We start from the raw sequence: 27112 nt of genomic DNA on the forward strand, positions 1-27112 counted from the left end.
AGGCTCAAACTTGGGGAACTTTGGTGACCCAGGTGGCAGCCCTTCCTTTCTGACCCTAGCCTCCAGTTCTCCAGTGTTCACAGGTGAGCCCACCGACAGTCACAGTTCATGATGGAGGCCATCAAGAAAAAGATGCAGATGCTGAAGTTAGACAAGGAGAATGTTCTGGACAGAGCTGAGCAAGCTGAAGCTGAGCAGAAGCAGGCAGAAGAAAGAAGCAAACAGGTCGGTACTGGTATTGACCTTTCTCTCACTTGCTGGTTGCAAGGCAGAGATGGCCCAAGCAGTGGTGACATACACCTGTAACCCCAGCACTCAGGAGGCTGAGTTTCAGGGCAGCCTGAAATACAGAGAAGCTTTGTCTTGAAAAACCAGAGGGGCAGGGGGTTCATGGGAGAGGCAGTGACCCCTGGGCCAGCTTCTTTTCGGGGTGGATGGAATGCCTCTCTCAATGAAGCCCCCCCCCCAGATCATCTAGGGCAGCAGTTATAAACCTGTGGGTTGAGACCCTTTCACAGGGGTTGCCTAAGACCACCAGAAAACATATGAAATAGCAATGAAAATAATTTTATGCCTGGGGGTCTCCACTGCATGAGGAACTATGGGTCTCGGCACTAGGAAGGTGGAGAAGCACTGCTTTAGGGTGTCCCCTTTAGACTGTCCATATGACCTTGAGAAAGCCACAGCGTGCCTGCTGGGTTTAAGTAGAAGCAGAACATGTTTTTGAAGAATGTCTCACTTCTAGAGCAAAAGGTAAGAGCATGATCCATCTTTTTTTTCCTCCTCCCTCTCTCAGTAACATCACAGAAATCTTCCCACTAGATGTTTATCATTCAACAGTCTTGCATGAAAGCTCCAAATGACTTGGTCATCTTGGGGCCAGACACTATAGGGTCTGAGGGGAAGCCATAGCCTGACGCCTGGAACTCGGCTGGAGAAGCGTCCCTTTCTTGGAGTCCAAGTATGCATGGTTGTATTTATGTCTTTGTGTGTCACTCTTCGGGCTCCTACAGCTAGAGGATGAATTAGCAACCATGCAGAAGAAGCTGAAAGGAACAGAAGATGAGCTGGACAAGTATTCTGAAGCTTTAAAGGATGCCCAGGAGAAGCTGGAGCTAGCCGAGAAGAAGGCAGCGGATGTGAGTATTGGGAGATGGCTTACCCACCTTCTTACCCATAGACTCTGGGTATATATGCCAAATATAACAACACACTGCATGCTCTTCTGTTGGAATATACTTCCTTACTCAAAGACATATTGAAAGTAAGAGCATAGTTCAGTGGTAGCATGTTTTCCTAACACGCATGGATCCCTGGGTTCTACACTAAGCACTGAAGGGGTGGGTCTCATTTCTGTACCATTGAACCTCCTTCCCAGAAATCTAATGACCTTTCCCAGAACCTGGACAGATGAGGGGCCTCCACATCTAGATGCATGCTATCAGGTATCCACTTCCTCCCCCATGCCACATACTTAGCTTTTGTGCACACTGTTTGGCATGTGCATGTGTGTATTAATAGGGACCCTCTCATCTCTCAATTACCCAAGAATGCCGGCTTAGATTTCACAATAGAAAATGGAGGTCACACTGACCCTGCCCCTGTATGGATTTATTTGTCCTAGTCAAGGTGGGCATGTGCCTTTAAGCCAGAGAGATGCCACAGGGAACCCTGTGCATAGGAGAGCAGTGAGGTATCAAGGGTGAACTATAACAGAAGCCGAGAAGCAGGCAAAGGTAGTACCCCCAGATCTTATTCTATGGCCCTGAACAAATTGCATAGTTCTTAAGGCTTTTCCCCTCTTAAGACTAAAATTAATTGCTTTTACCCACCTCCTATTACAGTTTAGTGGCCACTTTCCTTCATCATCAACCTTGATGCTTGCTCGAAAGAGGAATATGAGACTATATAGAACATTTGCTTTGAAGAAAATACCACAGGATTGTTTATTTTTTATTTGGGGTGCTGGGGATTAAATCCAAACCCCCAACCAGCTACATTTACCTAGTCCAAACAAATCTTAACAACAATAACAGCAAAAAGACTATGTCAGTTACAGGCATTCTCAGAGTGAGGAGAAAACATGAAGCTGATGTTATTTTATTTTATTTTAAAGATTTATTTATGTATTATATATAATTCAGACGCACCAGAAAAGGGCATTACATCTCATTGCAGATCTCATTACCGATGGTTGTGAGCCACCATGTGGTTGCTGGGAATTGAACTCACGACCTCTAGGAAGAACAGTCAGTGCTCTTAACCACTGAGCCATCTCTCCAGCCCAATGATGTTATTTTAAATCACATTTGGTTTTGGAAAACAGCTTAAAGGACAGAGTGGATCACTCACAAACAGTCCTCACATTCATCACAAGTTCCTAACATTCAGTCTTTGCCATGAGGCGTCTGCTCTTCTCTTTGGTTCTTCACTTTCAAAGGCTCCGGATCCTGAGTATTAGAGCACACAACACCAGAGATTTGTGATGCAAATCTGATGCACTAAATACAATCTCTGTGTCTAAAAGTCTTGTCCAGTACAAACGGCTAACTCTCTGTGCCACCACTACCTGGCTAAAAAATTTTAATATGTAAAATTTTGTCTTAAAATTTAAATCCTCCTAGTTCTGCCCCATTTGTTACCTTCTCACATGCTCAGTAAGTACTCCTCATAGATATGTACAAGAACATGAAATAGGCCAGGCATGGTAATATATGCCTTTAATCCAGCAACTGGGAGGCAGAGACAGGCAGATCTGTCTATATGGTAAGTTCCAGGACAGCTATGGCTATATAGAGAGGCCCTGTTTCAAACAAAACAAAACAAGGACCAAACAAACCAAAATGAGGGGGGAAATTTGTTGAGACAGAAACAGGAAGAAAGGTGTCTTTTCTCAAGTACCACCAGTGGGTTAAGGCCTGCCACAGCCTGGTTTTGTCGGTAAAGTATTATTAGAACATATTATCTAGTGTTTTTTTTTTCTTCTGCTCAATAAAATAATTGCTGTAGAGTCCACATGACCTGTAAAGCCAGACATTCTATCTGGCCCTTTACTAAAAACTTGCTGACGTTTGCGTCAAAGAGAACAAGAAAGCAAGGAGGGTGTCTGTCTGTAGGAGCTGGGAGAGCAGGAACGGGGAAACACTGAGGTTTAAGTAGAGAACAAAGAGAGTGCTTCGTCTAGTACAAAAAGGGCTAACGGCTCTCCATGTCTACACTGAGAAGCCTTCCTGAATGTGTGAGATTTCTTTTAGGGCTGCTTGAACAAAGAGAGGGTTCTGGTGTGGCAAGGTCAGCACAATCTTGTTTTCTCTCCTCTTCCCAGAGTTTAGCTACTATTATACTTTTATGTTGTAGCAAAATATACATACACAAAATATGCAGTCTTAGCCATCTTTAGTGTGGTGACAGGAAGAATATATTTAAATTCTGTGCAACTGCGTGTAAGATTTTGTGTGTGTGTGTGTGTGTGTGTGTGTGTGTGTGTGTGTGTTGTTTATATGTGTGTGGTTGCCTGCCAGGGTGTGGAGGCAGAGGTAGGCATTGGATGTCTTCCTCTATATCCCTCCACCTTGTTTTTGGAGCCAGCGTCAGGTCTTTCACTGAACCCAGAACTTAGCTAGGTTAGCTAGGCTAGCTGGTCAGCAAGTCCTGGGATCTACCTGTCTCTGTGCCCCACCCCTCCCCCAAGTGTTGGGACTGCAGATGCACAGAGCCACAGCTGGCTCTTATGTGGGTGCTGGGGAACTGGATTCAGTCCCTCGAGCTTGTGCAGCAGGTCATCATCCCAGACATAAGATGCTCTTAATTCAAGATGAAATCAGAAGCTGTTTAGGGACAAATAGAGGAAAGAGGACTGCAAGGGACTCAGGACACAAGGGTCACAACACCTTTTTTTAGGAACATGTGTTGGGAGGGATGAGGAAATAAGAGACAGGGAAGGACACCTGCTGGTATGTTGTATTGTGTGTCACCAGGAAAACAATAGCACTGGCTGGTCTCCTTGCTGCCAATCCATCATGCCTCTGAAAGCTGTCGGGAGTCAACCCAGCTGCTTCCCTAGATCAAGAAGAGATTATCTGTACAAAAGAACCAGCCTCTGGAATGCATTTTGGTGTTGTCTCAATTTTGGTTGGCCTAGAGCCCGTCTAAGGGTTCAGGGAAGTACAACAGTGCCACCTGCTGGTCAGCACTCAGATGACAAAAATTCTCACCACAACTCCTCTTATGAGAAATACTTAGGCCATCAAAAGAATGTCCCTGCCTGTCAGAACCTTGCCTTCTGTCTTAGTTCCTGGGGAGGTGGGCAGTAATCAGTGTGTACAGGATACACTACTGAGAAAATTATTATTTGTCCAAGTTGTTTTTTTCTGAATAGTCTCATTGTTCAGGAGTCTCCACCCCCCCCCCCCAAAAGAAAGAAACATCCTGAGACTTAGAACAAGATATAGGGATCGGTAAGTGTTTTGCTGAACTCAGAGATTCCACGGAGCTAAATCCCCAACCTCAAGTTAATATCCTCAGTTCTGAATCCTACTTCATATCCTATGGAAGAGGCTTATCAAAGGAGGGATTCATCTTTATTAGTTATTGAGAAGGCGGTAGAAATCCAGAGAAATAAAGACAGGTGTGGTCGCTCACACATAACAATCTCAACTCAAAGAAAGTTGATCAAGAAGGATTCCGAGGTTAAAACCAACCAGGGCCACAAAAATGAGTAGGAGGCCAGTCAGGACTTCCTGAGATACTATCTCAAAAACCAAAAATAAAACAAACAAAACAAAAACTAGGGAAGCAGGAGCTGGAGATGGCTCAGCGGTGAAGAGCACTGGCTGCTTTTCCAGAGGTCCTGAGTTCAAAACCCTCACAAGATAGGGTGGCTCACAACAATCTGTGATGGGATCTGATGCCCTCTGCTGGCATGCAGGTGCACATGCAGATAGAGCACTCACATAAGATAAATAAATGAATTTTAACAAAAAACAAAAAACCTAGAGAAACAAAGGGAAAACAAATCTCTTTATAGTTGTGGTTCCAGAAATCCTGAATTGCAGGGCTTGCAGAAGTAGATTTTAACTCATATAATAGCTCCTTGGAGCTCCTGAAAGCCAAAGTAAAACTAATGAAAATTACTACAATCTAGGGGTTAAACTCCACAACAGTTTTCCAGATACTTATATCTTGCTGTTGCACCAATGATATAATAGAGATGTAAATATCTTGTCTACAAAAGGAGTTGTACATGAATATTAAATTACCAAGACCTAAATCGTTGCAGGGATCAAAGTAGGTGCAGGTTAACTGCTCATTCCTACAGACTTTCTAAAAAAGCTACAGGAGACAAGCCTGCTATTCAAACAAAACACTTAAATTCAGAGCCGATCTTAATGGAATGCCACTTGCCAATCTCTTCCATCCAGTATTGACTTCCAGGAAATGGGAGAGAACTGTCTCAATAGTTTTTTTAGGTTTATTTTTAAGACAGTGTTTTATGTAGCTCAGACTAGCCTTGAATTCACTATGTAGCCGAGGATGACCTTGAATTTCTGCTCTTTCTGTCTCCACCCCTAAGTACTGAGATTACAGATATGAGCCACTATTCCTGTTTAAAGTGCTCCTGGATATCCAGCCCAGTGCTTCGTATGTGCTCTAAAAACTGAGCAATATCCACAGCCCTTTCCTAATAGATTTTCAAAGGAGCTCATTGGGACTCCTTGCAAGATGAAGGCTAGAGTCTTCTAAGAAAGGCTTGTCTCAGAACGTGGTTTTGGAGTCTGTCGTAAACTGAGTAGAAGTGAAAGCATATGGGATGTTTTATATTGCAGAGCGGACACAGTGGTAGGGAGGCACTGGATAAGAGAGGGCTCGGTCAACTGCGTTAAGTGTTCACGACAGCACCATTCTAGTAAATGGGACAGCCATTGTTGGGAGGCAGCCTGGTGGGTGAGGCTAGACAATGAAGCGCCTCTCAGTTACTATGGTAGCCTTACCAAACCCCGCCCCCCTTTACTGGTCTAAGGAAAGGCCGCCCTGAGTGGTCGCCTAGGGTTACTGGGAGGCTCCACCCCTCTCTTTCTGCCGGCTGCCCCACGAGTGGACTGCGTTCCCGCCTGCTTGGCAGGGGGAGGACGCGCGGTGGCGGCGGCGTCACATCCGGGCGGGTGAGTGAGTTCCGGTATTTCAGGGCGGAGCAGGCGGAAGTAGGGTGAAAAGCGGCTACAACGCCGAGCGGAGGAGGTAGGAACCCGATTTCCAGAAGCAGCTGGGTAGGCAACCATGGCCGGGAACACCACCATCGAGGCGGTAAAGCGCAAGATCCAGGTTCTGCAGCAGCAGGCTGATGATGCGGAGGAGAGGGCCGAGCGCCTCCAGCGGGAAGTGGAGGGAGAAAGGCGGGCCCGAGAGCAGGTACGCACGGGAGAGCCGGGGCGCAGCGGGAAAGGGATCGGCACCCCTCTGCTGTGGAGCCCTGGAAGCCCAGACTAGACGTGGAGCTCCAGTGTTGGGTGGGACTCGATTATCATGGCCCGGTAGCGGGTGCGGAGGAAACTAAGTGCTTGCGCGAGCAGGACAGACCCTGGAAAGAATCGAGTCCCGCGCGGCGCGGGCTGCCCTCTCCCTTTTTCCCCCCAGCTCATTCATTTGGTCCCCTCGGAGACGGGCGCGGCCAGGGGAGGGGCTCAGAGGCCTTTCCCTCCCCCACTTTTCTGCGAAGGGTGGGGACCTCTTACTCTCGCTTGAGGTTTCCGGTCAGAGGGGTAGAAACAAGTGAGTGCTCCTCTGGTCCGGGAGGGGCCGAACCTAACCTGTGAAAGATGAGGGTGGGAGGTGAGAACCGCCGGAAAGCCCCCGACCTGGCCTATGGCAGCTTTTCCGCTCCCTCCTCCTGCTCAGGAAATGAGCCAGCAGTTGGCTGAGAGGAAGCGCGGTTCCCTCCCTTACTGGCGGAGCTTAAGGCCACAGCACCACCTCCCATCCTCGAGCTTGGGGGATCTTTTATAACTAACTGGTACTCCCGCCCCTCACTTGTGAAGTGGGAGAGGAGATGGTACTCCTCCCGTTGTTAGCAAATGTAGGAGCCAGCAAACTTCCTAGGCCCTGCCCATCATGACCTGGAAGGCAGGAACTTCTGCCAGATTTAGACCTGAAATGTGAGCAGTACAAATTTGACTTAGAACGTTTCTCCTAAGCTGGCTGATAAGGGAGTGTATAGCAGAGTCATGCCATGCCAGTTTCAAGGTTCCTGACTGATTGGAGGCTGGAGACAGATTAGTGAGTGGCACTAGTGATTTCGGCTGTTTTTCAGCTATCCAGTACAGTGATTTTTGTTCAACTGAAAGTGTTAGTGGGGTGAATGGATTTCTGCTTTAGACCCAATGCAAAAGAAGTCTTGCGGCTTTCTGTCGTTCTTCATTGCTCTTGCTTTTGTTGTCTTTTTTTTTTTTTTCTTTTCATCTGAGGAGTAACTATTTTTGAGGGGGCAAAAGGGGTGAGTGTGGAAAAGGAGAGCACAGCTCCCATGTTAATGTTCAAAATGCTTTATAACTGGGCACAGAGATGACAGAGCGTATCTTCACGTCACCCTTTCCTAGGCGTCCAGTGTGATTGTTTGAGACAGGGTGTCCCTTTGTATTCCCAGCAGTCCTCCTGCCGAAGCCTCCCAAGCGCTGGAATTCCCGTGGGCTTGCTTGGCCGCCCCTGGCTAGCCTGCAGCTTCTCAAGTCTAGTGAGATTGCTGTGGAGATGAGGAAGTCTTGAGGAGGGAAAATGGAGAGCACAGTGGAAGGAATTGGCCCTGTGCTTTGCAGAGTGTTAGGCTGGTGTCTAAGTGTGGGTACCCTGGGAGTGGTTTTAGGGTAGCTAGGTATGTCTGTCTGCCCCAGAGTTTGGTCACTTTCCTTGTGACATTTGGCACTCCTTTCTTCTCTGTGATGACTGGGGCGATAAGCCACAAGAGGGAGTGTGTTCACAAGTTCAGGGCTTACCAAATGTGCCTATTTCACCGCCGTCTCCTGAGGAAGTCCTCAGAATGGGGAAGTAGGGTGGTAGTTAAATATTGATGAAACTAGTATCTTTGTGAGCTTTTGACTTTCCGCACTCTCGAACTTTGAGCCTCTGCTGAAGAGTCATAGGAGGAAGTGGGGGGTGCTTGAGTCACCTCTCTTAGGGCCACTGTGGAATGTGGGTTTTGTAGGCTCCTCTCGCCACACTACCTTGTGGAGCCCTGCTTACATTGGTAGAATATCTTTTTCCACTTTGTATGGGAATCTAAGCTGCCTTTGTTAAGGCTAAAGGTGACCAGACCTGAGAAGTCAGATGGGCCTTTGAGGTCAGATGGGCCTTTTATAATACAGCTCCCTGAGGAGTTTTACTTTCAATTTTGAATTTCCTTTGTATTTAGTAAGAGGATTTTATTGTTTTTGAAGTGGTGCTGGGATCAGACCTTGTGCTAGACAAACTTTCTCCCGTCCAACTACATCCTGTTGCGTCTAAGCTTCAACAGGTAACAGTGTAAAATTTAAATGCTCTTGTTGTTAGCCATAAAAAGATGCGTATATAACATGAGAACTTACCTGCACGGGCTTTGCCTTCTGGAATAGTCTCTTCCGGTGTTCAGCTGCCATGCCTGTGTCTCCACTGCGTCCTTTCTTTCTTATTTCTAATTTTATTCATATGTGTGCATGGGCCGCTTGAGCTGGAATTGCAGGTAATGGTGGGCACACCTCCCGCCCCCACCATGGTCTGGAGTGCCAAAGTCTGCAAGAGCAGCTCTACCTACTGAGCCATCTCTCTAGCTCCCATTTTAACAATTTTTAAGTGAATAGTTCGTCTTACCCTTTAAAAAAAACATTTCCCCCCCCCCCCAAGTTTTCCATAGTATTTTTGACTTTTCCTTTTGTTGTGCTCTAAAACATTGGAAGTACCACCCAGGGAAGGGGACATTGAGCACAGGTTCTAACTTTGAGCCTCAATTCTTGGTCTCTGAAGGGGGTTGGGATGTTTGGGTGTGTGTTTATGTGTTGGTGGACACATAAAGATTGTGATCTCTGTGTGTTAGAAGTTTGGATTGGCTTGACTGCTGGTTGCCTTTCTCTGCCCCTATGTCAGAGCACACTCCTCCCAGAGAGGCAAACAGCCCCTTGCTCTACTGCCTCTGCCTAGACTCCACCTTTGTTGACTCTGGGGCAGCTGATAACTCCAATCCCCAGCTGTCCTCCCCCTTGGTAACATTTCCTGAGGACAAGCTCCCTGGGAGAGGCATGTGTGGACACTGGCCACAGCGGTCCTTTCTCCAGCACCGGCCTGGCTTCTCTAGTACTATCTCTGCTATGAATTACACCTGTGACTTTTATCTAAATAGGGAAACCCCAGTGTGGCAGAGTGCCAGATTTAGACTTCTCCCGTCTGCCCTTGGCCCTGCTCTGCCTCTGCCTACCAGCCCCCAGCTCCTTACTTTTGGGCCTCTTCACATTAAAAAAAATTATTGTTGAGTATCCGTCAAATGTTTGTGTGTCAGTACGTGTGACATAACTTGTGTTGGTCAGCGCACAACTTGTGGAGTCCATTCTCACCATCACATGTGTTCGGAGGATCAAACCCAGATTGTCAGGCTTGCATAGGTGGGCCGCCCACTGCAGCACTTAAACTAAACTGTCATAGCCAAAGCTGCTGTCCGCCATCTTTTAATATGAACAAATGGCTGCTGCATTCCACCACCAGGATTTTGCCTCCCGAACAGTGGGGACTCCTATTATTGTTGAATGGAAGACCTCACACTGTATCCTCTAGATTGTGGGGAAGTAGGCAGGCTCTACTGGGCATTAGGTAAAATCTAGAATAATGGGGGGAGACAACATTAAGTGTAATGTTTCTTAGAACCTGGCTAGCCTGCCCCAGGACCTGGAGTGACCAGCTGACCTGAGTGGTGTGTGTAAGCTCTCTTCCTATTCCTTTGCAGGGAGTATCAGATCTTGATTTTCGCAGCCTTTTGTTTCCTTGTAAAGGGAACTGCTCTGCTGTAGAGGAAGAAGTAGAACTTTCTGTTCTGAACCTACCACCCTCTAATGTGTCAGAAGCTTGTGCTGGGACTCCTGAATCTTTGGTTCTAGTTTTAACCCAGACTTGCTCTTACAAGAGCACCAAGTATTTTCTCTTCCTCTTTTTTTTTTTCTACCCATGTGAAGAATTCAATTGTAAATGGCTGTTTTGTAGGAGAAAGTGCTAAGAGCCAGCTTGTTGCCATGGAAACTATACCCTGCCCCCATAGCCTGTTATCTTTTTCCAGTTTGGGTAACTAGGAGCTAGAAAGGAACTTAACATTTCATGCACTTCCTGCAGATCCAGCTGCATTTTTCTCTTTAATTGTCCCCCCTTAGGTTTATTGATTTTTATATGTGTGAATGTTTTGCCTGTGTGGTGTATGTATATGGGCCACGTATGTGCCTGGTGTCCATGGAAGCCAGAAGAGGGCTTAGGAGCCTCTGAAGCTGGAATTATGGATGGTTCTGGATCACTGTGTGGGTGCTGAGAACCAAACCTGGGTTCTCTGTAAGAGCAAAGAGTGCTGTTAACTGCTGGACCATATTTCCAGTCCCTCTGGCTACATTCTTCATAGGTTTTTTTTTTTTTTTTTTTTTTTTTTTTTTTTGCGTCATTGAAAGGGGTAAGTACTGTCGAGTGTGTCGCAGCCCTGGTCTGATAGCTTGGCTTGCTCTGGACTGGCTGGCCTTGGGTTTGTGAGGATAAATCTGTGACATCTGTTTTCCTAGAAGAGACAGAACTAGAGAATGCTTGCCTTTGTGGTGTTCTGAACGGTACAGTTGGGAACACAAACGGTTTCTTAGGAATTTCGATTTCTGGAGACTTCTCAATCTTCTTTTCCTGTATCCTGGCCTCCTGCCTCCTTTCCCAGTCTCTCCACTCTCCTGTGTTTGTATGTGGAAATTTTTGTTCTAATCCTGATTGTTTGCAGGAATCTTATGCAGTTATATCCCTCCCCATAGGGCTGATGGCCCAGATTCTTCAGCTGCTATCACCCTTGACTGTTAAGAGGAAACCAGGGTAATAGAATTCAGGCACAATCTGGGCTGGAGAGGAGAGCCAGAGCTCACCAGCATAGTAGCATCTTAAATTGGGGTGGTTTGTTTTTATTTAAAGAAAGGGGGTCTTTCTGGGTAGCCCATGTTGGGCTTGAACTCATGGTCCCTATGTCTCCGGCTCCAGAGTGCTAGGCTTGTGGCCATGTATAATCCCATCTACAAGAACACTACAAGACTATGACAGTATGCTAGCTATGTCTTTTTGTTTGTTTCTCACTCATAGCCAGGTCGTCACTTGCTGGGGCTTGAGCTTGTGCTTTGTATAGAAAGCTGGAAAAATTACTGTTAGGAATTGTTCTGAAGGCCAGTGAAGCTTAGTTGGAGGTTGTTAGAGGAATAGAACGGCTGTCAGCCAGCCAGAGGCATGGCCATAGGTAAGGGAACACGCTGAAGGGGCGGGGTGTGGGGGAAATATCCCAGTTCATTTTGTTTTAAGTGGGTGTGAATGAGTGTGCACAGGGAACTGGGTGTGTGTGTGTGGAGGTCAGGACAATTTGTGGGGACTCATTCTCTTTGTCTAGCATGTGGTTCCCAGGGATGGAGCTCAGGTCCTTAGCCTTGGCATCTGGTACCTTTGGCTGTTGAGCCATCTTTCCAGCCCCAGAGATCTCAATCTTGCATCCTTTCCCTTTCCTGTCTGGAAAGCTGTCTGGAAGGCATTAGTTGGTCATCTTCCTGGTGTGTTCGGGGAAGGAGATCACAAGGTCAACAACTTAAACTGAAAGTTAAATTAGTACATATGAATACTATAAAATGATGGAAATAAATGTCAAGTATCTGGTCTATGCCACTTGGGAGGATCTGGAATTAAAAGCTAGAAGTATCTGTCATTAAAGGAGAGGTCTGTCTCCTAGTTGCTTTTTTGAGACAGGATCTCACTAGGTAGACTCACGGAGACCTACTTGCCTCCACCTCCTGCATGCCCCATTGAAGGTGTGTCATCTCACCTGGCTTTGTTGGTACTTACAGGTTCTGGGATTTAAATTGAGTGCAGAAGAGAAAAGATGATACTGTCTGGATAAGGAACTGAATTTTAAATGCTTTTCAGGGCTGAGGGTATGTCTCAGTTGTTAGAGTGCTTGTCTGACGTGCATGAAACCCTGGGTTCTATCCCTCAAACAGCATAAACAACATTGTGGTGCATACCTGTAATCCCAACACTTGGGAGGCACTATATGGCAGCTTCAGGCCAGCTTGGGCTACATGAGATTAGTTCACGTGAGCAAGACATTTCATAGAGAACAAAGAGGAGTTCTTAGGAAAGGAGAAAAATTAATAATCCTGTATGTTAGATCTTTTAGCATTTCAGCCAAGACAGGATCTATCTCACTTATATGATGGGGTTTTTCTTTTTTTTAAGATTTATTTATTTATTTATGTGAGCACACTGTCGCTGTCTTCAGACACACCAGAAGAGGACATTGGATCACACTTCAGATGGTTATGAGCCACCATGTGGCTGCAGGGAATCGAACCCAGGACCTCTGGAAGAGCAGTCAGCGCTCCCAACCTCTGAGTCATCTCCAGCCCCATGACTGGGTTTTTCATGGTAGTCAGGTCTAGCCTTCTGTCATGGTTGGTTCTTTTCACCAAAAGTTGGTTCTTTTCCATTTCCCATTGATTTAAGGCTGAAGCTGAGGTGGCCTCCTTAAACCGCAGGATCCAGCTGGTTGAAGAGGAGCTGGACCGTGCCCAGGAGCGCCTTGCCACTGCTTTGCAGAAACTGGAGGAAGCGGAAAAGGCTGCTGATGAGAGTGAGAGGTAGGTGAATTCCAAAGGAATAGGCCAGCGGGGTGGCTGAGGGCAGCAGCCCTCGCCTACCTGGCCTGAGTTGTTCTGGGTTCCATCCCTGGCCCTGCAAACAATATATTTGATAGTGGTTCTGACCTGGATTGCCCACTAGATCTGTTTTTTTGTTTTGTTTGAGGCATGGTCTAAAGGGATTGCATGCCTATGCCACCGTATCCTGGTCTAGACCTGCTTTTGTTTTTGCAGATTGAGCACAGCATCTGCCTTCTGTGCTAAGCACATCCTCTACCACTGACTGATACTCCCAGCCCCTGACCTGCTTTTTAAATGATGGTGCTTTTATGTTACTGGTATTATTTTGTACTGTGCGAATTGAACTGGGACCTTGCACACACCAGGCACCTGCTCTATTGTGAAGTTCTATCCCTAGCCCTCATTTGTTTGTTTTATAAGAAAAAGTTTTTAATTAAATGGTACAGGTGCTCAAGCGTTACTGAGTTTCCATTTGGGTGGCAAACAGGGATGGACTCAGAGGGTGTGGTTTTGAGTGCTTGCCATGGAGTTGACGCTTGGCTCTGAATGTCGTTTCTCTGTCCGATCTTTCGTTCTGTTTTGGGCAGAGGTATGAAGGTGATTGAAAACCGGGCTCTAAAAGATGAAGAAAAGATGGAACTCCAGGAAATCCAGCTAAAGGAAGCAAAGCACATCGCAGAAGAGGCAGACAGGAAGTATGAAGAGGTTAGTCACCTCCGCAGTGCAGGCTCTGCAAAGACAGTCACGAGGGGCCATCGCTCTGACTTGCTTGAGCTGTACTGGTGTCTTTTGTTCTAGGTGGCTCGTAAGTTGGTGATTATTGAAGGAGACTTGGAACGCACGGAGGAACGTGCCGAGCTGGCAGAGTCGTGAGTATTCTGTCTCCGGATCTTGTCAGCTCATCCTGCCTGCTTGGGTACTAACTCCGAGTCAACTAGCCTTCCTTTGACCTTGTTAAACAGGCCGGGGAGGGCGGTGGTCCTCTGTAGCACTTTCAGTCTCTAAGAATGGCTTTGGGCTTTCTCTTACCCTGACTAGTAACAGGGAACAAGGCTTGCTTATTCTTAGGGAGATTCTCAAATCGTGGGGACATAGAGACTAATGGCAAAAAGCTCGTTGGAAGAGCCTGTCAGGACCTTCCACCTGGAGTCTCTTCCTCCCTGGCCTGTGCTGGTTTCAGACCAGGTCTCTGGTTTTACACACTTTGTCAGTCTACCTGGGAACTTGAGAGCAAAGGCTTTAGAGAAATCACCTGCTGCCCATTGGTACCAGCTTGGCCTTGTGTAACAAAGTCAGCATGGAGAGTATCTGTGTCGCTAGCCTTGCATTCCCCGTCCTCCTCCACACATGACATCTCATGACCATGGTGGTGTTTTCTTCCCATCTGTTTGTTGTTTTGACCCACCCCACACCCCATTTTGCGGCTTTTTTTTTCTTGCTCTTCCCTTTTTAACCTTTTCCCCACAACCTGGCTTGTGCCATCCCCGTGACTGTCACTAACAGCCGTTGCCGAGAGATGGATGAGCAGATCAGACTGATGGACCAGAACCTGAAGTGTCTGAGTGCTGCTGAAGAAAAGGTACTAACCCCGACGCCCACGCACGGAGAGCTTCCGTGTGTGTGTGTGTGTGTGTGTGTGTGTGTGTGTGTGTGTGTGTGTGCGCGCGCGCGCGTGCGCGTGCTGCGGTCTCTTTGCGTTTGGTTTGGTTTTGCAGCTGCCTCCCTCCACCAGTCGATTTGTTGAATGCGTTCTCATCTCTCCATGGAATGCTCCACTCTTCCTCTCCACTTACTTGGCATCTCTCATCTCTCCTTTCCTAGTTGCTTCTCTGCCTCTCCTGGGTGATTCGGGGGGTTATTTAGGTTGGGCATCTGTCCCCACATCCACACCCAAGTAGCAGTCCTAATTTTTCCCTGATAGTGAGTGATTTCTCTCAAGTGTTCTTTATCAGAGCCAAACACTCCGAGCGCAGGAAGGCCAGCTCCTGGCAAACGTGATCCTTGGTAGAGGGAGGAGGGTTGATACTTGCTCAGGTTACCCAGAAACTTTTCTTCCCTGAGATGCAGCCCAGCTCTCTCTACACATAGGTTCAATTCACATCTGTGTGTCTCTCTCCTTTTTTTTTTTTTTTTTTATTATTTTATTTCTTCCTCTTTCCCCTTTCCTCTCCTGTGGTATTTAAATGTTCACAGTAAGTGTTCTGAGCTGGAGGAGGAGCTGAAGAATGTCACCAACAACCTCAAGTCTCTTGAGGCTCAGGCGGAGAAGGTAGGGCTGGTTTGTGAAGATGACAGGCTTTGGGGCTTGGGATCAGCCCTGCCCTTAATGAAAGACAAACCCATTCCATGTAATCCAGTGAAAATCATTCTCTTCCTTTCCACCTTTTTCCATCAGAGTGTAGTTTAATGCTAATTCCTATGTACACCCGTTGCTTCAATAACCGGATGCAGTGTGGAGTCCTGTGCTCCTTGAGCTGATACTGCTGTGCTCAAAGTTCGTTATGAGGAGCATCGGAGGGGGCAACAGAGCGCCAGCTCTTGAGCCCTACCTTGTAGCAGTCAAGATAGATGATTGCCACTTAACCATCAAAAGGGAATGCTTTAACTGGAGATTCCTGCTAGTTAAGTTGGAGAAAGGAAAAATACTTTCAGTTGGTAGGAATAAGATCAAAATCTAGGACTGTTAACAAAAGCAAGGGAGGGTCCTGGTAGAGTTTTACTCTGCAAGTTTTGTTTGGAAATGGTTGGGTCTTGGGACCCATTGTCAAAAACTGGTCCTTACTTTTAGTACTGGACCAAATCAAATCCAGGAGAATGTCTATGGCTTATGTAAGAATAATATGGCTGCTGTCTGTGAGACAGTTTCTACTCTGAAATTTGTATTCTACTTTTCTTAACAGTACTCTCAAAAAGAAGACAAGTACGAAGAAGAAATAAAGATTCTTACTGATAAACTCAAGGAGGTGAGCTGAGGGGCTGACCCACATGGAAAGATAGAAAACACTGTATTATATTAATCTTGAGCCTTGGTGGCCTTGGTTCTAAATGGCCTAGAGGCATGAGGGGACGAAATAACCATCTCTTGTTCTGACTGTTATACTTCCTCAGGCAGAGACACGTGCCGAGTTTGCTGAAAGATCGGTAGCCAAACTGGAAAAGACCATTGACGACTTGGAAGGTATGGATCATGCGAGGGAGTGTGAGAGAGGAAGGCCTTGCCCATTAATCTTGAGCCTGTGTCTGTTCACCAGAGAATGGGTGACTTGTAATGTTTGATGGCCCTGTCCTGATTTTTCAGCTAGGCAAAGTACGTCAGGATTCTTAAATCTTTTCCTTCAGCCAGACTACTTATTTCTGGAATCTGCTATCCTTCCTTTGAAAAGATGTAATGGCCGTGTTTATCTCTAACTTAGTAATCCTAAATATCTTAAATCTTGACTCTGAGCTGAAATGGAAGCCATAGTTTTTAGAAGATAGTGAGGTTGTACCTGCTGTCCTAATGGGCTTTGGGTCTTTGTCATTCAGGCTGGGTGACACCTGCAGGAAGCAACACCACTGTCTCAGCCTGAACAGGCCTAACAGTCAGTCCATGTAACAAAGAAACAAGTCTCTTGCTTTGAGAACTTCCTTGATACAGTAACTGGATGTTCTTTGAAAGGGTTTGAGGAGGTGGCCCTAGAACCATGAATAGGGATCAGTCACCCTGAGAGATCGGAGAAGAGTCACTAAGGCTGTACACTTTCTCCCTGTCTGTCTTCCTTAAGTGGTCTCTGCTTCAGAATTGGGTGGAAGCAGTCCTGAGTGCCTGTAGTAGCTGGCACATGTTCAGGTCTCAGTTCTTTCTGCAGGTGATTTGAAGAGACATCAGGAAGTACTGTTGGCCATTGGGGAAAGTAGATTCAAAATGGCTGCCAGAACAGTTTTTTTTTTTTTTTTCCCATAAAAGCTTTTTGGTTTTTGTTTTTTTTTCTTCCTGGTTTTAGACCTGTAGTCACATTTTTTCCTATTTTCTAATGACTCCCTTTCTTCATCTGCTTCTGATACCTTTCACTTTATCCCCTCCATCATCCCTGTGGTTCCTGTGCCTGTTCAGATGAGCTCTATGCCCAGAAACTGAAGTACAAGGCCATTAGCGACGAGCTGGACCACGCCCTCAATGACATGACCTCTATGTAACTATCAGGCAGCAGAGTGGGGATGGGATCCTGGTTCCTGGGTGAGGGTGTGGCTTTGCAGACTGTGCTTGGGTTTTGTCCTTGAATCTGCAGCCTCCACCCACTTGCTAACATTGTTGGTGCTGGTTATCTGTTCGGCAGAACCTGGGGAGGCTTTTAATCTTGATGTAATTTGTATTCTCTCTCATTCTCCCATCTAGTTCAAACAGGGCCTAATTATATAAATCATGTTGCCCTGAGACTCCAAATTCTCCTGACTCACCCTCAACCTCTAAGGTGACAGCCATATGCCACTGTGCCCAGCTCTCCTTCGAGCTGAGTTTTCACTTTGGTTTCTCAAAGCTAGGCATGGTGAAACACCACTGTAATCTTGCTGTCTAGATAGGTAGGATTGGTGCAGGTTCAAGGCCCGCCAATGCTGGATGGCAAGACAGAATCTCAAAAGCAAAAGAGAACAGTACTGGTGGCGTTCACCCTTGATCCTGTTGATCCTGGCGTAGGCAGTCGGGATCTCTTGAACTGGAGATCAACTGGCAGGGTCATGTGTAGAGATCCTGATTTGTGCCCTGATCCTAAAGTTAATGGGACATAACCAGGGTGAGAAGCAGCCAGTTTAAGAATTGAGCTGAGTCCCAAAGCAAGCCAAGCAGTAAACAGCACCAAAAGTTTTGGGGGCCTTTACCTGTTTGCTGTGGACCTGTTTAGTGCTAACCTGCGAGAGCTGCGGCCTATGGGTCTGGCTCTCCTGCTGCTCTGTTGCCCTTTTTCCTTCTTCCTAAGCCGCTGCCTCAGTTGAGCCAGCCCTTCTCACCTGGAGTGTCCTTTTTCATACAGATAAACTGTCACCGTTTCTGCTCTGTTCTGGATCTACCCCCTTTCCTTGGGGAACCCAACACCCCACTCGCTCTGGATTCCATTTGGGTCAGCCTCGCTGGTTCCCTCAGCCTTAAGACTGGAGGGCCTGGGGCGGGGCACAAAGCAATTTACATATTTGCTTTCACACTCCCCCCCCCCATATTAAAATGTTAAGCTGCCAGAAGCCTCATGCCCTCCTGCATTTGTATTATTGACAAAGCTGTTGCTGCACAAAAGGAGCCCTGCCGTTGTGATGTGGGGACAGGCTTCCTCTCTTCTGACTTGTGTATGATCAAAGCTACTTTGTGTGTGTGTTTTTCTTGACACATAAACTTGCTGATGGAAGTCTTGTCGGAGTGACCAGTAAAGGCTCCTCGTGGTAGGAAGTCCGGTGCTATTCCTCAAGTCTTACTTTGTACATAGTCCACCTGGGCGTTTTCATTCTTTCAGCCCCTCACGTACAGTAGGGTCAGAAACCATTGAATTATCTCCGACTACTCTCTGTCCCTTTGCCAGAGATTCAGACGCTGCACTCTCAGTCCATCCTTACAGTTGAATAATTCTATCATCCCAACTCACAGCAGAACGTGTAGCATGGTGGGTTGGGTCCTTGATCGATGGGTGCTTCGTCTTTAAACCTTTCTCACTCACTTGAGGCTGCTGCTGTTTGTTCTACTGTGTTCTGTGGTGAGGTGAGACCAGAAATGCACGGCAAATGATGGAAAAAATAAACAGTCACTGGTATTTCAGACAGCGCATACACAAGGGTAATGACTTACTATTAAATTTCTACTAGTGAAATTCTTGTTATATATTATAGAATTGAATCTCAACATTTCACAGATTGTTCAGTGTATACAGCAGATACATTTGGTATCACAGCTAAATGCTGCATAGTATTTCAGTTTCTTAGCAGAGTGCATATTTAAAACTCCTTTTCAGTCGCTGGGGAGAGAGTGTCACCCAGTGTACACAAGGCCCTAAATTTAAACCCCAGTACCACAGAGAAAGGGAAGGAAGAGGTTCTCTACCAAGCCAGACTCCTTTCTCTACACTATTCCTGCCACATAGCCTTTGAGACTGAGTAGAGGTTGATTTATTTGGCAGGTCCTGGTGTTTTCTAGCTATCCTGTCCTGATAGACACAGTGTAGCTGAGGAAACTCCTGCGCACGGTTGCTCTGAATCTAAAGGACAAGGCCAACATTAAGGCTGCCGTGTTAGCTGCAATAGTAAAGTTTGAGGTGCTAATTGGGAGGGGCACTGGTTTCATGATTACCCCCAAATTGGACTTTTTGAGCTTTGTCCTTTTGAATTTTACACTAGCTCTGCGTGTCCTAGAACTCACAGTATGCCCAGGCTGCCCTGCAGCTCATCCAGTCCTGCCTCTGCCTCTCAAGACGGGTACCACTGACTGTGCCGAGTTTAGATGAGGTTTCTTCATGGCGTTTGGTGATTTGGAATTCTGAACCCAGAGCCTTCTAAGCAAGCATTTACCACTGAGCTACACCACCAGCCCTAAGATTGGCTTTTAATGAGCAGAATGCAGTCAATACTGAGATAGTCAATCCTCAGTATCCTAGTTACAGAAAAACAAAGTAAGAAAGTTTAGCTGGGGAAGAGCACAGTGGCTGTGAGGGTTGGGGGCAGGGTGGTTGCTGCGGTGCAGCTTGGTCCTTGTCTCTTAACTGATGGAGTTTGTGAGCAAGGCTGTGTATGAGAAGAACGAAAGTTGTATCTGGGCATGGTGGGCACCCAGCATTCAGGACACTGAGGATGGAAGATCAAAAAGTTCACGGCCACACTGAACTACATAAGACCCTGGGTCAAAAATAAACAAGGTGGGGTGTGATGGTATATGCCTTCAATCTCAGCAGATGAATCTCTGAGTTCAAGGCCAGTCCTGTCTACATACCAAGTTCTGGGCCAACCAGTATAGAGATTCTTTTTTTTTTTTTTTGCTGGGTGGTACATGCTTTTATTTATACAACACTTAGAAGGCAGAGGCAGGCATACGAGTTCGAGGCGAGCTTGGTCTCCAGAACCAGTCCCAGGACAGCCAGGGCTATACCGAGAAACAACGCCCAAAAAAACAAAACAAAAAACTTTTTTCTAATTAAAACATAGCATATTTGGTGTGTGTGTGTATGTGTATATTGGATTGAGAACACATTAGCAATGTGTGTGGCCCCAAGAATGTTTTAAACAGTAGCATACACACATAACTAACCAAGAATATGCTGTGCTTTGGGAAATGCTAGGTTAGGTGGCAGATTTATCTGTTTAGTTTTCTGAGCCTGGGTCTCACTGTGTAGCCCAGGCTAATCTGAGACACAGCAATCCTCTCAGCTCAGCCTCCAAAGTGCTGGGTACCAGGCATGCACAGCAAGATGTAGGGAGGTAATGTCCTGGTTTGGGATTTAGGAAGCAAGGGAAGCGTATGTCTGAGAAACTGGCAGGTGTGGAGGTCAGAGCAAGATCCTGAGGCTTGGAGGGGCGGGGCTGAGAGATTTTGGAATCCAGGGTATTGCAAGCATTTTAAGTTACATCTTAGAACCATAAAGATGCTAGTCATGGCGGTCCGTGTCTTTAGTCACAGCACTAGGGCAGAGGCTGGCCAATCTACGTAGTTAGTTCCAGGGCAGCCAGTGCTACACAGACTGTCTCAAAGGAAAACTAAAAAGAAAAGATGGACATGCACAGATATGAAAAGGTTAAATAAAGAGAAAAGCTTAGTTGGGCAGGAAGTCAAATGCACTTGTTTGGGGGGTAGAGAGAATGACTCAGGGCTGAGTGGACTTCTGCTCCAACAGACAGACTGAGAAGGAGGGGAAGTGAGGTGGGCGTCCATACGGAAGTTATTTGAGGGTATGTTTGGAGCACTGGGGTCAACAGGAGGCAGATACCGTCCATGTTCAAGAGACAGAGAGGTCAATGGTGGACGAAGAAAAGCAGTAAATACACCTTAGAGTGGTAGTGCCCAGTAGAATCCGGCTGCTGATGTTCTGTGTGACAGCCACTTGTTTCTGTGGCTGTTAAACAGGACTTGTGGTGAGGCTAGAATTCAGTTTTATTTATTTTTAAATAAATAGAATTCATTTAAATTTAAGAAATCCTGTGAGACTGCTCAGAACAGTTAGAGCTATTGGGTGTTAGGCAGGAGTTAGAGACATATATGTATCTCACTGGTTGATTGTTTACCTAATGTGCCACAGGGTTCCTTGTGCTTTCTACAAGAAAAAGTGAGGATACACCTAGACTGCTGTGAGGTTGGCTCTTTTTTCTCACACTCTGGTTTCACCAGAGCTCTCCTGTTTCTTGATACCACCCAACAGAGTGATGAAGGGTTTTTTTTTTTCCTTGTTGCCATTGTTGGAATGAGGAACAGTGTGTTTGGACCCCTGGCACCTAAGTGATGGAGCTTCTTCCCATGAACACACTGTAGTTCCTTGGGTTTTTTTTTTTTTTTTTTAATTGTATGAGTGTGGGCCCCCCCCATGCATGATATGACACGCATGTTTGCATATGGAGTTCAGAGGAGGACCTGAAGGAACTGGTTCCTTCCAGAGGCCCAGCTCAGGTCATCAGGCTTGACAGCTAATGTCCTCTGAGCTGTCTTACTGGCCCAGCTTTGGAATTCTTTGATTGGAGATGGCCAGAACAGAGCCAGGGAGTTCCACTCTGCCCTGTTTTGGTGCTATCAGAAACTAAGAGCTTTAATGAACTAGTATCTGAACCTGATGTTTTACTCATTAGAAACAATTACTTAGAAGCTAAATTCAAGCTCAGAAACAGAACTGTTTCTAACAATGCAGATTTTAGGGAGCTCTGTCCTCAGATTAATTCTGTTAGGCAATAAAGTCGACTTAACCTTCTTTCTAAAGACTCGAGTGGGGATCAAACCAGGTTGGATGTGGATGAGACATAGCTGTAGTAACAGTGTGAGGGGTGAGAGCTGTGAGTTTGAGTGCCTACTATGTGTCAAGAATGTCTCCTGAATCAAACACCCAACACCAAGCCTCTAGGGCCTTTTTGACTACCCCCGTCGTGTAGCATAGGTAATTCTTGTACACACGGAAAGATTCAGCACATTAGCATATTGCTGTCCTCTGTACATCTCTGTGACAGCTTACCTGTGGCCACTCATAGAGGCATACAACTATTGTTAAAGCAGAGGCAGGAAGATTCCACAAGTTTGAAGCCAGCCCAAGACACATAACCTTTGGGGGAAAAAGACCCCCTCCCCCAAGCATGCCTTTACAAATTCCCATATTTAAGTCTTGTGGTGTGGTGGCACACACCTTTAATCCCAGCAGTTGGGAGGCAGCTTGGTCTAAAGTGATTTCCAGAATAGCCAGAGCTATTTAGTGAGATCCTGCCTTGGAAATAAACAGAGCTGGAGAGATGACTCAGCAGTTAAGAGCACTGTCTGCTCTTCCAGAGGTCCTGAGTTCAAATCCCAGCCAACCACATCGTGGCTCACAACCATCTGTAATGAGATCTGATGCCCTCTTGATGTGTCTGAAGACAGCTACAGTGTATATAATTAAAAAAAAAAAAAAAAACTTAAAAAAAAAGTCACCTGAGCTTCAGAGATTGATAGTAGGGTGAACCGAGAGTAATTTAGCTTTCCTATATCTCTGGGTTTAGGATTATCTACAGCTAGGTGTAGTGGTATACACCTGTAATCTCAGTTGTTTTGGGAGGCTGTAGCTGCAAGATCAGGTTTGAGGTGAGCCAGCGAAACAGAACAAGAACCTGTCTTGTTGGAGTTATGGGTAGAGTCTAAAATCTTCATGCTTCATAAGTAAAGGCAGTGGATTAAATGTACACTGGAGTAATGTTTTAGGTTATAAGGAAAAAAACCCTGGTGGTATGGATTTATTTTTATACCTAACAAGTCTAGCCACTGATGAGTAACTATAGCCTATGAATCCTCCTGCCTCTGGTTTAACTATAGTTAAAGATTTTCTTAAGATTGAAATACATAGTACTGGACATCACATTTATATTCAAAGCAAGAGAGAACTCTAATTTTATCACAAGCTCCAGCTTCCCTACATCTCACTGGCCTGATTGGAATCTGAACATCTTTGGCAAGGAGATAATATAATATTCTTTAAATAATTGTATTTTATTATTTTATGGGGGGTGTTTGACTGTCTTTGTTTGTACACCACATGCATGCCTGGTGCCTGCAGAGGCCAGAAGAAGACATTGATTACCTGGGACTGTAGTTACAGGTGTTTATGGTGCCATGTGGGTGCTGGGAATTGAACCTAGGTTCTCTAGAAGAGCATCCAGGGCTCTAAACTCTGAGCACCTCTCTAATGCCATAGTGGTCATAATTAGCTTATATCCTTAAGTGCTGGGTATACTGCTGACTTGAATAGATTGAGTTTCTTACATAAAGGGGGAACCTGAACATGAATTGGGGAGAACTTTAGGGTGTTTTTGTTATGTTGCACTATGTGTGAAGTATGAAAGTGAAGGATCAGAGTGGGTGAGATCGTTATGCAGAGTGTTCTTTTTGGGTTTTCAAGCCCTCCTGGCTGAATGCCTCTTTCTAAGTCCACTGTATCTACCACAGGCATAGATGCTGTGAAGGAAGTGTGGGTTCACATTCAGAATGGTCCTTCAGCTGAAATTCTTACTGTATTCCTTGTTGGTCTTTCCACCAACTGCCTCACTCTTCCTGCCCTGGGCCCTTGTACTCTGCTGCCAAATGGTGCGTGTTACATAGACCAGCTAGGTGAAAGACACATTTGCCTCTACCTTCTACTAACCTCCCCTTTTCTCTCTCCTCCCGTTCTCCCTCCTCTTCCCCTCTCTGTTGCTGCTGCAGAGCGTCTCTACAGCCAACTTGAGCGAAACCGCCTGCTTTCTAATGAGCTGAAGCTAACGCTGCACGGTCTTTGTGACTGACGGGCAGGGCTTTCTGCTGCCCAGTAAACCCACACCACTGACCTGGACCCAGCAAAATGCTAACTGCCTTTTTAAAAGTTACTGCTCGCCCTAAGCAAGTTGCTTTTTAATGAGGGCAGCTAGACTACTGCTGCTTTCCTGGCAGCCCCAGCAAGTTGCAGGGGCTATTTCTATTGTAGAAGAGATTGTGGGTAATGAAGAAGAGGCCTGGGAGATTTAGCTACAGCCCTCTCACCTGTACACTGACTGTAGGGTTTGCTCACCTGCATGGTTATTTTCTAACAATAAAAACACTGACTGGACAAGATGTTGTAACGGTTTCATCTGCAGGCCCAGCCATGGGCTCCTCTGACTGGGTGGAAGCAGGGATGGGAGAGAAGGGTGTGTGGTATGAAAATGGGCTGGATTTGCGTGTTTTCTTCCCTTCCCTGAAGCTCTGTGGTTTACTTGCTAAGCAGGTTAATGCTTGGTGTCCTGCCACTGGCTTTCTTCCTGATACTTTCCTTCTTGCTACTTTTGTGTTTAGTTGTAAGTCACTGTCTGGGTCTGCTCTGTTGATAACTCTGCTAAAATCTCAGTGGGGCTTTACTTACAAGAACTCGTCTGGGTAGTATTCTTGACTTAAACCTGAGGACTCCTGCCCTCTCCACTTTGAAGAAACTACCTACCGTTGGAGGATCCTGTGTTCTTTACTTGAGATTTTGATCTTTGTCCTTGTTTGCAGAGGTCACACTTCACTGTAGCATTTCAAGTAGGTAATAACCTGTGGACCGAGCCAAAGAGTGGGTGGGTGCCTGGTGCTTTCTGCCAGATGCTTTTGTGACTGAAAGCTTTATCTAGCCTTGTGGTTGCCTGTGGGAGGGAGAGGAAATGGCAAATAAGCCCAGCTCCCTCCCCCAGGCAGTAGAGAAAGACCTTGGCTTCAACTGGCAAGCCAGAGACCCCACAGAACCCAGGGGTGCGGTAGCTGCCTTCTGTACCTTTCATGCAACTGAAACAAGTCTCAAAGTGGGGAGAAGTTGGAACTTTCTGTAACGTCTCTTCTTTATTCCCATTAGATAAGCTGAAGTGCACCAAAGAGGAGCATCTCTGTACACAAAGGATGCTGGACCAGACCCTGCTGGACCTGAATGAGATGTAGACCTCCCCCATCCCTGCCCTGCGGCCGCTCCTCCCTCTGACCTTGACTCCGCCTGAGGCCAGCCTCCCTGAAGCTGACCTTGAAACTGATGGCTGATCTTTTTAACTGAAGGCTGCTTTCCCTCCTGCTACCCCCTCTACCCCTCTTGTCTTTTTTCATAAAACTGTGTCAGCCTCTTTCCCAGGGTTCGAACTGGAGGGGCTGAACACCTTTGGGAACAATATTTAAGGGAATGTGAGCACAACGCAAAGTGTCCTCAATGCAGTTGTGATATGCACAGTGTGACATCTTTTTATCTTAGCAACCATTTTTAACATTCCAAGCATTTCTGCAGCTTGGAGCAGTACATTTTAGCCTAATGGCTGCTGTCTCGCCGTGGAGGAGAAACCCAGGAATGGGCCTGCCTTACTGAGAGCCAGCAGAGCCCAGGCAGGCTCCACTGTGGGAGACCTCGGTGCTCCGCACCAAATCTTAGCCAAGCAACTTGGGAGGGAGGGTCCCAGGAAGTTAGCCAGAAACAAAAAACATTCCGGGCTGTGAAGGTTTTCAGCTTAGTTTTTACTTTTTCCATCAGATGTGACCAAATGAGACGGGAAGACGTCTGAGACACCCCCACCTCCCAGGGTCCCATGTCCCATGCATGTTAGGCAAGCGTGCTACTGTTCAGCCCCAGCCCTGAGCCCAGACTTGTCCCAGCGCTACCCCTTTCCCAACTGTTCAAAAGCAGATCATGCTGCCCCTTAGTGTTGTGGTGACCTCTTAGCGTTCACCTGCCCCCAAGGGAGACAGAGAAGGAGAATTATGTTTGTGCCACTGATTTAGCCACATGAAAGTCATCTCATCGCCCTTCCCTGAAGCTGCTGTCTCTGAAGTGCCATCTCATTGTGCTTTGTATCAGTCAGTGCTGGAGAAATCTTGAATAGCTTATGTTTAAAAAAAAAAAAAACTTTTTAAATTTTATATTATTTTGAAATTTTGTTTTTTTGGGGGGTTGGGTTACTTTGAAAAATCCATTGGCTGTCAATTCTTTGCAGTCTATGGGCAAATGGTATGGTGATCTTTCAAATGTCCCCAGTGTCCCCACCCAATTGCCATGTTCAGGTGGTTTCTTCTCAGCCTGTCAGGTGGCACCCTGCAGATTCCTGGCTTGTCTGTGCTCTCCTCTGACCGGAGAAAGGGAGCCTGTAGTGCAACTGTTTTGATACTGAATATTGACAAGAGACATTTTGAATAAAGAACCAGTCCCTCCACGATCAGACCTACTTGATTTTATTACATGAAGTGCACTTTCTCCACAGGGCTTTACAGATCCTATGTCTTTGACAACAGACAGATTTAACATAAAACACACAGAAAAAAATAACACAGGTCCAGAGTCTGGCTGTGGGGTTTAGAAGGTAGTGTCCTTGGTAAGGTGATTACCTAAGCACAAGGACTTTAGTTAGCTCTCTAGAGCCCTTATAAAGATTAAGCACAGCACACATCTGTATTCGCCAGCCATCAAGCCCATATAATCATCAAGTTCAGTTTGGACCCTCACAAACTGGGCCATGGTGTCAAACACCTTAAGTCCCAGCAGAGGCAAGTTGATCTCTTGTGTTGAAGACCAGCCTGGTTTATGTAGTGAGTTTCAGGACAGCCAAGGCTACACAGAGACTGCTTTGAAAAACAAACCTGTCTCCAAAAATAATGGTGTGCAGGAGTGTACCGCAGGGATTGGGAGCACCTGCTTCAGCTGGGGAGTGGCAGCTGTACTCTGGATGATTCCAGTTCAGGGCATCTGAGGGCTTCTGCTCTTAAGCAGGTTCTCACACATCTGTGCATTAGAACTTTTTCTTTTTTTTAATGAGACAGGAGTTCTCTATATAGGCCAGGCTATCCTAGCACTTACTATATAGACAAGCTGTCCTCAATTTAAAAGAATTCTACCTGCCTCTGCTGTTTCCCAAGTGCTGGGCTTAAAGGTGTGTGCCTCCACACCTGGGGCAAAAAGTGAGTTTAAAAGTTAGCACCTGAGGAAAACAAAGGGACTGCCTCTGTCTTCTACACAAACATGTTTACTTTTGTGTTTTGAGACAGTTTCACTCCATAGCTCTTGACAGCCTAGTACTTATGTAAACTAGGGTGTCCTCAAACA

General features: G+C 46.2%; 1 protein-coding gene across 8 annotated transcripts; it reads left to right on the plus strand.

Moving 5' to 3' along the window:
- On the plus strand, window positions 1-26217 carry TPM3 (tropomyosin 3; the record flags this gene model as incomplete). Of its 8 annotated transcripts, XM_080916141.1 has the most annotated exons (10): window positions 3-225; window positions 1014-1139; window positions 12727-12860; window positions 13469-13586; window positions 13680-13750; window positions 15075-15150; window positions 15782-15844; window positions 15990-16059; window positions 16975-17053; window positions 17891-18095. In XM_080916141.1, the coding sequence occupies exons 1-10, from the start codon at window positions 109-111 to the stop codon at window positions 17892-17894; spliced, it is 858 nt and encodes a 285-aa protein (XP_080772267.1). In that variant the 5' UTR covers window positions 3-108. The 8 variants fall into 8 exon arrangements, with proteins under 8 accessions (XP_080772271.1, XP_080772272.1, XP_080772268.1 ...); XM_080916145.1 differs by lacking the exons at window positions 15075-15150; window positions 16975-17053; window positions 17891-18095 and adding exons at window positions 14385-14460; window positions 24893-26217 and having other exon boundaries at window positions 1-225; XM_080916146.1 differs by lacking the exons at window positions 15075-15150; window positions 17891-18095 and adding an exon at window positions 14385-14460 and having other exon boundaries at window positions 1-225; window positions 16975-17057.
- Window positions 26218-27112: the final 895 nt, after the last annotated feature.

Source organism: Micromys minutus (genome assembly GCF_963924665.1).
Source record: "Micromys minutus genome assembly, chromosome: 4".
NCBI lineage: Eukaryota > Metazoa > Chordata > Mammalia > Rodentia > Muridae > Micromys > Micromys minutus.